The following is a 12,619-nucleotide window of genomic DNA, read 5'->3' as shown; positions in this document are numbered from 1 at the left end:
CCACTTTACTTTTAGTTGTTAATTAAACGAGTTAATCCGATTCTGTCTTTACTAGCTGAAACCCGCTAAACTCGATTCTTAATTAATCTTCGGGCCCGCTAATCTAGGTTCTTACTATCAATCCTCTATAGAAGTCGTTAACCCCACAGTCGGGCCTTTTATCCCCATTTCTCTCTTTGATTCCCATTAATTCTCTATTAGTAGAAATCCGGCATTTCTACTTTTATCCAACGTCTTTATACATCCTCTTAGAAGATCCGGCGATGTATGTTTTGTTTTTTTTCCACCCCTTACTCTTCCACCGTATCAAGCGCCAACGCCGAATAGGAAGGGAGCCCCGTCGTAGTTCGGGAACCTCCTGACCCATCCGTTCTCCTTTCCCCACCCTCCTACCCCAACTGAGCCATTCCGTAAGCCATAATTGGACAATAGCTCGTTGCTATGGCAGCTCCTCCCTATCAGGCTCAGGTTGCACTCCAGCCAAGGTAACAGGGTTCTTCTTTTCTCATTGTCGGTGAGGCAGTAACGCCGAAAGGAGGTGGGTCGAAAACGGAACGTCGCCGATCGAAGTCCCAGACCCTGCTCGCTATGGCAGCTCGGTGATCTTGCGCACAACCGACCAACCGCTCGTCCGTGTTGGACTGTTAGTGTGTGTGTCTTTCAACTGGAGTTTACACTCTCCGTTCGAGGAAATGTGCCAGCAGCGGTAGTACGGATGAACGTACTCGAGACTACCTTCTACGGAATTGTGGCATGGTGGGACCACTAAATTTACAACCGAGTGTCCGTCGCCCCGAGCCAAATCCATGATGTTATCCGTGCTCGTCTTCATCACCACGTGCTCGTTGACGCACGGTAAGTGATTATTTGTATGGATATACTAGTGCGAACACTTCTACCATCTTATTCATTACTCCACTTACTATTTAAGACATCTTAAAGGAGATTAAAATCGACATACCCCCTATTGAATAGTGCTCCCTCCGATATTCATCTCCTTCGAGACCGAACCGTCAAGGAAGACGGCCAATGAAGCGACGCTATCACAAAAGGCTTTGTCATCGGCGCTGTGTCTCAGATAAAGCTGCTTCCGACCCCCCTTCTAAATTCCCCTCCTCCGCATAAATGGACACCTACGAAACCAGCCAGATAGGACCGATTGAATTTGCATTTGATTAATGGACCTGGGTGATTGTATGTGGGAAGTAACAGGGATGTGGGGGAATGGGTTGACGTCTGCGTTACCATGACAATGTCACAGTCGGTAGCACTGGCTGGAATGCTACTCTACTTTTTATCCCCCGAAGAAAAGTATTTCTCGATTTTAATTGTGGTTTTTTAAAAAGATTTCTTTTTTTAAAACGCTCGTCGGATAAATTTAGTAGCGGCATCCGTTTAGAAATGAAACGCAATACGTTTTAGTGGGGTGAATGCCACTATCCTTACAAAGAGCAGAGTCCACCCCCGTCCCTAAGTAGCAATCGAAAGCGAAGAATAAACATTCTGTAAATCCCTTCTGACAATCGACAAATTAAAACTACGAGTAAATTCCCCCAATAGCTTTTAGTCTAGTTGAACTGTATATAAAGTTATACCATGTTTATTTTCATTATATCTTCGAGTCTTCTCCGCATGTGGTTGTCTACGTAACTTGACTCCATCCCTGCTCCAAACGCGACCTATGAATGACAGTTACGACGGCGCCTCTTACTCACAATGCTTACATTATATTGACCGGATAGTTAACCCGTTTTTCCTTTTTTAAAACAGGATGTTTACATAGAAGGTCAGCCAGTTGATATGCAAAATTCCGATACACACTGTGTTACCTTTAACGTTTTCTCACCGCTCCCCTGCGGCTCTTTTATAATATATATATATATATATATAAATAATAATAATTCCACTCCGTTTTCGTATATTTATACTCCCATTAAACAATTAAGTGTAGTAAAGCTGTTAAATATGTATGGAGAAAGTTGAATGCTCGCCATGTTATACGAGTAATTGAGCTATTGTTAAAGCAGCTTAAAGAAAAGATCTTGTTTGCTTCATCTTTCGATGCTGTCGATGTTATAAATGCATATTAATCGCTTCATTGCTTTTAAATAGTTAAATAAACAACGGTTCTTAATTTAAGATTATTGTTTAAAAGGATTAATAAAATTATCTTCTATTACTCGATAGAAAATTTCCAAACTTAACGGTTATTTTATTTATATTAAATATAGATTAAATATCTGATTATTCCGTTCCTAAATCCAAAGTTTTCTCTTGTTTGTTTTGAAAGCAGAACTCCGCTCGGAAGGAGCTTTACACTACAAATTTTATGCATTCCATTCTGGATAGCATCTAATGCTCTTAAAAAAATCTTTATTCTTAGTCATAATTCCTGGTTTTTATCGCTGATTTTTTAATTTTTTCTTGCCACGAACAGAGTTCTTAGTTATGTAACATGTTGCTCTCAAGTTCACAGAGAAATTTATAACTTAACATCCCCTATTTTAATTTTATAAATAACCGTCTAACGGTATTTACATCACAGTTACTACTTAATAACAATTTTTTTTTTTTTTTTAAGTTACGAAAGCAAATATTTATTAAATACTAAAAACAAAATTGTAAAACAATAGCCAATTTTCTTAATTACTACACTTTGCATTAAGAACAAGAGTTTTGTTTGTTTTTCGAGTGACTTATTTTTTTAAATGTTATCACGAACGAGAAAAATTGATGAGAGAGGAAACAAACAAACAACTAAAAAGTGAAACAAACGTGACTCACGTCTCGCCCACGTGACGTACTATCGAAATATAGGCCTAGGTATAGAAGTACACCTGTTGCGCTAAAAACTAAAGCAATGCTCGATATCTGATTTCTGTTCTTTGGCATTGACCGATTTTCTAAAACTGTTTTCGAACAGCTTTCATTATTCAAGGTCTTTCGGTCGGTGCTTTTATTGTATCAAATTGATTGACAGCACTTTAATGTCTATTATATATATATGTGTGTGTGTGTATGTGTTAGTGTTTGGTTCTTCCAATGAGTAATAATGTGTCAAGGACTTACTTAATCTTACTTTCTTTTTATACAGTAAAACAATTGATTTTTAATATATATATATATAACACATCGTTAGAATTTATAATAAGATATAATCTTTCATTTCTACCCTTTCCAGTTTAGAATTTTCTCCTTCGTGTACGAACTTACAATGACGTGTTTAAGATCCTCTTAATAATTTATGAGGTCTGTTATTTTCTTTAATAATATATATGAACAAATTAAACTTTTATGAGCAACACAGGGATGTATGAGCAGGTGTAATTCTATGATACTAAGAGCTTAAGAATATCATATACAAGATATATATATATATATATTCGTTTAATAGATCGAAGCTTAAAATTAAACTGACTGATAAAAAATTAAATTCTCGTGATGTTAAAGTCTGTATAAATTTGTATATATATATATATATATAAGGCTCACGTAAGAGAAGTACAAAAAGAGATTTTTACAGAAGAGTAAAACTTATTGCTATCTTCCAATATAAAGATTCTTTCAGTCAACTTCCATCAGAGAATTCTCGGAAAGGTAAAGTAAGATCATGGCAGCATGTCCTTCGTGTGTTGCGAGTCAGCACGGAATTGTATCGTTAGCAGCATCCATCATAACCACGTGACTGTCGCACTAATGGAGGAAGGATGGTCGCTGTCGTAGGTGTGTGAAAGTAGGATTAACTTCTTTCATTCAGCTGATGGCTTTTCATGTCGACCTGAGAACTCTGCAGTTGTACTCGGTGATACTCCCAGATAGATTTTATATAATATCTAAAGGCGATTTACTCTGTAATCCTGAGATATTGAGGCAATGAAAAAAGAGTTATAACTACCCCCATTTCCTTTACTTTCAGCTTTCTCTCTACTTAAATCTATATGCTTTACTCGGACTATAATTCTATATTGAATTTAAGTAAAAATCCGATAATAAAATGTTATTTTCTTTTTGTTAAATTCAGCTTCATCGATCGTTAATAATAGTAATAATTTTCTATATTTTTTTTGCCAAATTTAAGGCATAATTAGGCAAAACGGAGTATTATATTTTTATTATTACAATTTAAAATTTCGTATGAAACTTTAATAAAAAATCCGAAAATTTCTTAAGAACAAAGAAATTCTGTTATTTTATAACGCGACAAAACAAAAGATTTACGAGAAAAAATGTATAAATTATTAAAATATAAACTGCAAAACATCATTAGATCTTCAGAACACAATTTTTTTATTTCCCTTACGAAATAAAATGTGACACCTGCAAAGCGCTTCTCTGGCAATAAAATAAAGAAACGTTAAAATCAATTGTAAATTTTTCCTTTCCGTCTGCAGAAGTAAGGACAGATGTCTTTAATCAAGAAATGTAAACACGAAATAAAAAAAAGGGGGGGAAGATCTAAAACGATTTTTGATTGAATCGTCACAGTACTATTCCTTGTCTTCATTTTTCTTTTCTTCTTTTTTAAAGAAGGAAGTAATCTTCTGCATAAAACTTGATTCAATTCCGATGTTTGATGTTGCAAACGTGTGAAAAGACTGAATATGCATAGTAGTTCGTGTAAACATGGCGTCGATACTATGAGTAGTATTTATCTTACAACTTTGTGCTGCACACGGATAAAGAATGGTTAGCAGCTGTCTGTCTAACACGAAATCCATCACCTTATCTTCTAAAGATATATTTTCTTAAGTGAAAATTGTGTTTCCTACAGAATTGCGTATATTTTTTTCTCCCCTTCCTCCCCCGTTTCTGCAGAAATCGAATATCAGTATTGACAACTAAACAATATTTATGAAATTTGCGTGACTGGTTTCTTTTTTATATTTTGATTTCTCTTGGATTAATTCGTGTTCTGTAAATGGATAGAGTTTATTTGAATTTTTTTTCTATGCAAGATCTATAACTGTGTGTATGTTCTCTTCTTTGTACCCGTTGTTGTTGTCGTTGTTATTGTTTAAAATGGAATAATCGAAATTTTTACTTAATATTCAGGGAGAGAAACGTGTTTGTGAATAGTAAACACAATGATGTTTCGTAATAAAACGAATAAAATATGTAAGAAAAAGAAGTAAGAACGATTTTTATCATTAAACAATGGCTGGTGACCTTATGCTGTACCGGATAGACACAATGGGCAACGAAGAATTTCAATTTTTCTAAAGATTTTTAAGGTGGAATTGGAGGAATGAGAAGTTTTACATAAGGACATGCCTACTTTAATTATTTTAGTAGAAAAATTTAGGCACTCCTTATTGCTGTCACTTGGAAAATTTATAACAAGAGCACGCGTTAGGAAGTGGTAAAACAATGGATAGTAACTTTATACTGTGCTAGAGAAAACAATAGGCAATGGGCAAGTTTAAACGATCACCTTAAAATATTCAGGATAATGATTAAAACTTGAGAGGGTGTAACTATTTAAATTTTCAGTCAGGGCGTCTGGAGGCAGAGCTTTTACAAGAACAAAAACTAAGTTATTTTGCATTTTCCCACTTTTTGATTATACATTGCAGTGGCGAATTGGCCCCTTTTGTCCCGCGCACACGACCTCACCATCTGTTTTATATAAAAATTCAATAAGCGCTTCTCCGTTATGGCAAAACTAATTTTGATTCACGACTTTGCAAAATTTACACATAACGTATCAATTTGAAACCGGATTTCCTAACAATATTCCAACAATGCGAAACATGTATACAACTAATTAGCTTGTCGGTGTCACCGACCTGACGTAATCAGCAATAGCAGACATTTATGCAACACGTATCCAGAGACTAATGGATCTTAACTGACCTCCTGTCGAATGCAACTCTTGCGAGTAACGTAGCATCCTCGGGAGACCTCTACCTGTCAATGGCAGAAGGATCAGCTTTCTGTGATTAATGAATAGTGGACCAAACGTCTCTGTCACCATATTTGATTGCTAACGACGTCACAAGCATGACTCATGCCATTGTTGGAGTTTTAATATGTTCGAGTCCGTCCAGCATGCTTTATCTTAATTGGTTGTTGGAGCACAGGTTTCGACGTTACGTAGTGGGGGAAGGATCGTTGAGGGGTGCGACGTTTCAATCAAGTGGTACGTTGTTATCACGTGATGGAGGATTCTGATTACGGACCAGATATATCGTTGTCATGACGACGGTGCACGTGTGCGCAAGAAATTAGACAATGTGAACCGTGCGCTCTCCTGCAGGCGATACACAATTTTAATTATTTTCCTTTCTCTGTCACTCTCTGGAATCTTGTTCCTCCCTCCTCTTCTCTTGTTTAGTTTTACTCTGCGTAAAATTATTCGTTTTAACTTAGTAAAACGTGTAGAGAATCGAAATTGGAATTCCGTTGAACGGTACAATGGTTTTTATCCGATGCTTCCTGAATGTTTTTCTATTTATCCATTCAAGTAGCGGTCAGGAATTTCATTAGAGCTTATTTTTGACGTAATACAATGAATATTGTGCAATACAGCTACTCTTCAGTCAGATTTCTTTCTTTTCTTTGAGGTTACTTAGTATAATCCATAATGAACCAAATATAAGTTATGAAAAATAAAACTAGCTTTCATTACTTTTTGACATTTTCAAGATGGATCAGAAGAGACGAGAAGCACCGTATAAGGATACTTCACCCAACACTAATTATTTTAGTGGAATATCTAAGAGATTCCCGGTTGCGGGGGTTTTATTTAGGAAGTTTACCATGCCAAATTCTCTTCTCCAAGAACCCAAAATATTCTCCGCACCAGGAAGTCCATTATGGAATGAATGCCAAATTGCTAAATACTTTTACTTTAATCACCAATTTCCTTATCGACCATGGCTTTTAAATATCTCTCTTCCTAATAATTACAGTGTAATGCCATCTAAATTCTAGAAAATTTCTTCAAAAACAAATTCGAAATCAAAAAAAGTTATTTAATTTTAAGAATAAATAAAAAAAAAGTAAACTTCAATTTTTCTTAAACGGTTTTTGACTCAAAGAAAGCAGCAGCATCTTTAAAATTTAACAATTGAAAGAAATTAAGGAGATAGCAAGAAGAATGCCGCATTGTTTCTAGGAAAGGAAAGGGGGGGAAAAAAGAGTTAAAACGGTACGTGACGTTAGCTATCGTGACAAGTTGTACAGGGAAGACTCAGAACTGAGTTTTCTGCACAAAAAACTTAAGCGAAGGAGAGAAAGGCAGAGAGTAGACAAGATGAAGGATGAGCACTTCACAATGGCGAAGTAACGGTCTGACAATCCATCCGTTCCTCTCCAACAGAGGTGAAAATAACGTTTCCACCTCGATGTCAGATAAAGTTTCAAGTTTGCTGTTTACGTCCGTAAAATACAAACCCACTGTTTCTAATTTAGTATACCCTAAATTGGAAATATGCACGAGCAACGACAAAAAAGGAAAAAATAAATAAATTCCCAAAGGTGGTATAAACTTGTTAAACGCACTTAGAATTTGGAAAGACGAAACAAAATACGGTTTATCTATAGAATGTGTCAAAGAGTAGTTTAATTTCCTGTTGCCAGGAAAACGAAGAAGAAGATGATGATAAAAAAAAATTCCTCCATCTGTAGGGTTTGGTTCCGCTTATAGAAATATTCTTAAAGCAAGATGCTGAAGATGAAAAAAGCAAACTGTCAGCGAAGGATGCGCTCTTGACGAAACTAATTTGCCGTTTGTTTTAGTGCTATTCATCTTTTCTAGTTTCTCTTATCGCTCCTTCACTGATTTTTTCCGACGTCTCTTTATTAATTTACGTAATGCTAGTCTTTCCATTTTATAATTCACATTTATAATCATTTATTTTAAAAGGAGAAATTTGTTTCCTTATTACAGACAGAGAAGGCCACTGAAAATATTTACATTCTTTTTATAATTTAAATTAGAAGACATTCATCATTTGGTTTTTAAAATGTAGTTTACTGTAAAGTTAGTTGTAAGTTAGTCATTTTCCACTTCTTGGCTAAGAACTATGTAGCGGTTCATTCTTCCACTTCATCCCTCTTTCACGCCTTTCTGATACCACTTTCATTGTCTCAATTGTACTTCTCATTCTTTTCTCCACCACGAAATGAAACCAATGCCACTTATAATGGCTTGAACATTACTTTACCGTTTGTAGTAGCTTTACTATAAAAGAATTTCTAAAGTTACTCCAGTAATTCGGTGAAAAATTTTCTACAAGTTTAACTCGAGTAAAGTCATACATTCATAGGTTAGAGGGCATGCATCAAATAGGATGCTGCTAATTAATTAAATAAATGTACAGATTTAATATTACTAACGACGTCTGATCCTCTTGGGGATAGAATTAGCCAGATTTGCAAAATGGCTATTAACGTGGATAAAGCTGACAGGAATAAAATTTTCTCTTTGATTAATTATGCAAATCTGATACATACTTTACTAATTAAAAGTATTATCTGGTACATAATTTGTTAAATTAATATTTGAGGTTATTCTCTGACTAAAAATTATACAAGTTTACTTCGGCAGGTAATGAGTTTCTGCTTTTTTTCGATGACAAAGTATAAAAATCAATGTTTACTTGTGACTGCGGGGCTCTTTACGAGGCTCTTTTCCTTTCGGGGATTAGCAAAAGTGCTCGTATGTTATAGTTTATAAGGCTATTGATAATTCCTTAATCTTAGGAGAAAGAATTCGATGACATTTTTACACGTTGATTTTAATGAGCATCGTACCAGACTTAATCATTTATGATTCTGAGCTAATTTGAATCATTCGCTGATTAAAATGCTTATAAATCAGTAAAAGTTTGTGATAAATGTAATCTTCTAAGAGTATTTTACGACTTGGTTTTAAATTTTCTTTCCTTTCGCTACTGTAAAGTATTTGCAAATTCCCTTTGCCTCTTCATAAATAATAAAGCGGTGTAGTTTTAAAGGCTAGAGTGTAATAAAACCATTCATAAACTATTCTATGAATAGTTTATGAATAGATCCAGTACACACACTGTCAGGTTCAACGACGTAATTGGATTCCCTTCCCATCATATCTTCATCCATTAAGGTCGAAAATTACAAACTGGAAAACAGGAAATTCTTAAACAGCCACGAAGGGTGACATCTTTATCCTAGCACGTCATTCATTACCAGCATCTAGTTGAAAGGAGTGACAAGCTAGACACATGAAAGATGCATCCAGCACCACCGAGACAGATGGTGGCACATAGGAGCTGACTGAGCACATATTCTCCCTATTGATTTGTTCTAAGTGAATTACTGAAGTACTGACCGTCTCCTTTTTTTTCTTTCTCAAATGTTTGGCACAGCAACTCGCTTTCTGAACCCCCACTTACATTTTTCGAGACCACCCACGGCTTCTTTCAGATCTAACATCCACACCTGCACGCATACAAGCCCCAAGTGCTGTTATGTGTATATGGCACTAGACTCGGTCGTCGTCATGACGACCACACTAATGCCACTGCCTTTATCATGTGGGAGATTTTCCCCGGCACGCTTCGTCTACAGTTTACTGTCACTTTTACCGAGACGAGAATTTTCTTTTTTTCATTCTCCTGGAGGTTCGACTTCTCTCTATCTGCTTCTACGTCCTGCAGAGAAGGTTGCTCTTCTCCGTTTAATTTAGTGTGGGAAGGTCTTTGTATGCCAAATCAGTTCATTATCTGGAGGAAAAGGCTCTGGATTATCCAAGCGGGAGGATATAGCCAAACACAGAAAACAATGCTAATTAAACCCTAGTCTTTTACGAATTATTCAAATTACAAAGGCTATTTCCATCGTACTGTGTTACCATAGCAACATACTATCCCGATTTTTAATATAAAACAACCGAAGGCAGGAAGTTGGAGGCAAAACATCAAACAAGATAGAACAGAATATGACAGTTTCATTATAAATCTTCAAAAAATGGATTGTGATTATTATCGTACATTTATTACTAATGCATAATGTATGCTTATAATGTTTTATTAGACTCTATTTATTCTCTAGAAAGTTTATTTGTCTGCAATCGTTGATATGAGAAGCGAATAATGACTCCTACTAAAGTGGATTGCGTATAACTGGACAGAAAGGAATACGTAACAGGAAGGACATCCATTAATTACTATGTTGAGTAAAGGGATCTGTTTACAATCTTGCCTTGGGTAAACTAAAAGCAAATACCGAATCAATCAGTGTTATGTGCAGGTGTTTCCATATAAACGCTGTCTGTTCTTCCAAAGATCAATACACTTAACAAACTTTGCTTCTCAGTCCACTACCTTAGGAATAAACACTTTTAACATGAATTTTATTCCTTATATAGTTTTATATATTTCTCTATTTGTCCTTTTCAGAATTAACTTTTATAGTTAAATAATTAAAAATTTAAAATAGAAAAATATTAGTTAATGTAAAAGTTTTTAAAACGGAGAATTAGAAGCTTCGTATCTTGTTATCGTGAGGAAGTACACAATACGGCATTTCATACCAAAAATGTCGATATTACTTTATCTAATTTTAGAATTAGATTCGATGTTAACATAAAATGATGAATGTTGCTTACCTTATCCGTCGATAACGACCATAAACTCTGTAGAAAATAATGGCACTACACCCCAAAAGCAGCATATTGAACAAACATGCGAGTCTACCTTTCTTAACCAATCAATAAAAATCTACATAAAATAGTTTTATATTCGGTTTTGTTATAACCCAAGGCTAAAGGGGAAGTTTAGACCAACCTCTTCTAATCTGTAGAAGGGAAAGAATGGATCCATACTTTATGATGGTTCCTATAAATCTCGTGACTAATTGAACATCGAACGATTGGTCCCGAAGCAATAAAAGGAAGATTATAGCACGAACACACCCTGCAGATAACTTGTAAAATGAAGGCATTATTTCATATTTTCATGAGATACTTTATTCGTTTTATCGATAAAATCCGTATGGATTATGCTAATCTGACTTTAATAAATTCTATCCTTTTAAATTTAATAGTTTATCTTAACTTGTTATCGAGATAAATTGAATTTTCAAGTTAGTTTCTCCTTCATATCAGTGAATTTAATTAAAATTAATGAATCAGAAATGTGTTTTTCTCATCCATCAGATGGAATATTAAAATGGTTTTATCTTAAATTATTCATACTCGATTATCACTTCATTTATAAAACAGATTTATTTTTCTAAAAGATTTTATTAACCTTTAAAATCTTTTCAGATTATTCTGAAAAGACTAAAGACAATTGCTGTTACTTAAAGAATTTCATTAAACTTATTTGTGTAATATTCAGCGTGCACTCTATTATCTATTCTAAAGGATTCTCTTGTTGTAGTAGCGCTTTACGTAATTTTTTAAGCAAGTGTCTCGCCATGTGAGCCTTCAATTTCGATCATTATTATGTAAAATATAAAAGTGTTATTAACGAAACTCATACAAATAATTATATTTGTATGAGTTTCGTTAAGTCTTTACAGAGATGAAGGATTTAATATTCATTTGCAAATCCTTTCCGCTGTTACATCACACGCTATTCATCTTCTTTGTTCATTTCTCATTGTATCATTTTAAATTTATATATATTCTGTTTCCATTTCATTAAATTACATGTATTTTTTTAAATTTTCTATTGTAGATTCTTCAATATACAGAATTTTCATCTCTATATACGTTAACTCTTAATAATATTTACACCTTTCTGTCCCTTAGTAGATGCATTTTTTTTATCATACTTCCCATTCATTACACCTCAGTCGTATCATTATCATATCTTCATCATCCTATCATTTCCATTCTTTCTTCGCTTGTCATTTATTTATAGAATAGCCAATATTTTCCGTTATTCATCAGCGTGGTTCTTAAATTGCAACAAACAGATTACCTCTTTAAATATGGCAAAATTTAAACACGACATCCCTCTGCAATCCATCATGTTGCGCAAATTAACTTCCATCTTTTGAAACTACGTCGAGACAAGACATGGTTTATTCTCCAACAACATAGGCTAATAATCTGGATATAAAAAAAATCGCACACGGTTTCTATACCGTCTTGCCTTTTAAAAAAGTTTAAAACAAAAGAATTCCGTGCACCCAGATTACTCTTCAAAGGCGCCTTCAAACCCGACGTCATTAAGTTCTCCGCTTTCTCGAATCCATTAGAAGCGTGTCATAAACTAACATAGTCATACTAAATCGTATACATACATACACAACTACCTCACAAACACAAGAGGAACACGCATCCAACCTTGTACAAAAGCGGCAGCTGTGCCTAAGAATGTTACCGAACCTTGACATCTCTAGATTAATAACTAGTAGAAAAACAATGCTCTTATTGTGACTTTGGTTACTTCGCTTCGAGCCTATTCCTTGTTTACGACCGACGAAAGGTTGTAAAACGGACAGTCAGTCAGATATTATTTGATGTAAAGAAAATTCGCCCGGAGCCCACCTAGACTGCATAGTATTCAGATTTAGAGGAGGGTATGCCACACAAATCTTTTGCTACGACACACTTGAGGGTATTTCGTCGAATGGAAAATGGAATCAACTGTCAGCATCTAGCGTTTCCGCAACGTGTTTTTATTTT

General features: G+C 34.8%; 1 protein-coding gene across 1 annotated transcript in view; it reads left to right on the top strand.

Annotated features, from left to right (window-relative positions):
• The first annotated feature begins 481 nt into the window (after positions 1-481).
• Positions 482-12,619, top strand: part of LOC136984741 (roundabout homolog 1-like) — a 153,375-nt gene continuing 141,237 nt past the window's right edge. The window contains exon 1 of the mRNA XM_067281846.1: positions 482-855. Coding sequence (XP_067137947.1) covers positions 807-855 — 49 coding nt within the window. The 5' untranslated portion in view covers positions 482-806. The remainder of the gene's footprint in view (positions 856-12,619) is intronic.

Source organism: Centruroides vittatus, unplaced genomic scaffold (assembly GCF_030686945.1).
Source record: "Centruroides vittatus isolate TY-2023 unplaced genomic scaffold, ASM3068694v2 contig_927, whole genome shotgun sequence".
In the NCBI taxonomy this organism is placed as follows: domain Eukaryota; kingdom Metazoa; phylum Arthropoda; class Arachnida; order Scorpiones; family Buthidae; genus Centruroides; species Centruroides vittatus.
Note: the sequence above shows the minus strand (reverse complement) of the source record. Positions and strands in the feature narration are given on the sequence as shown.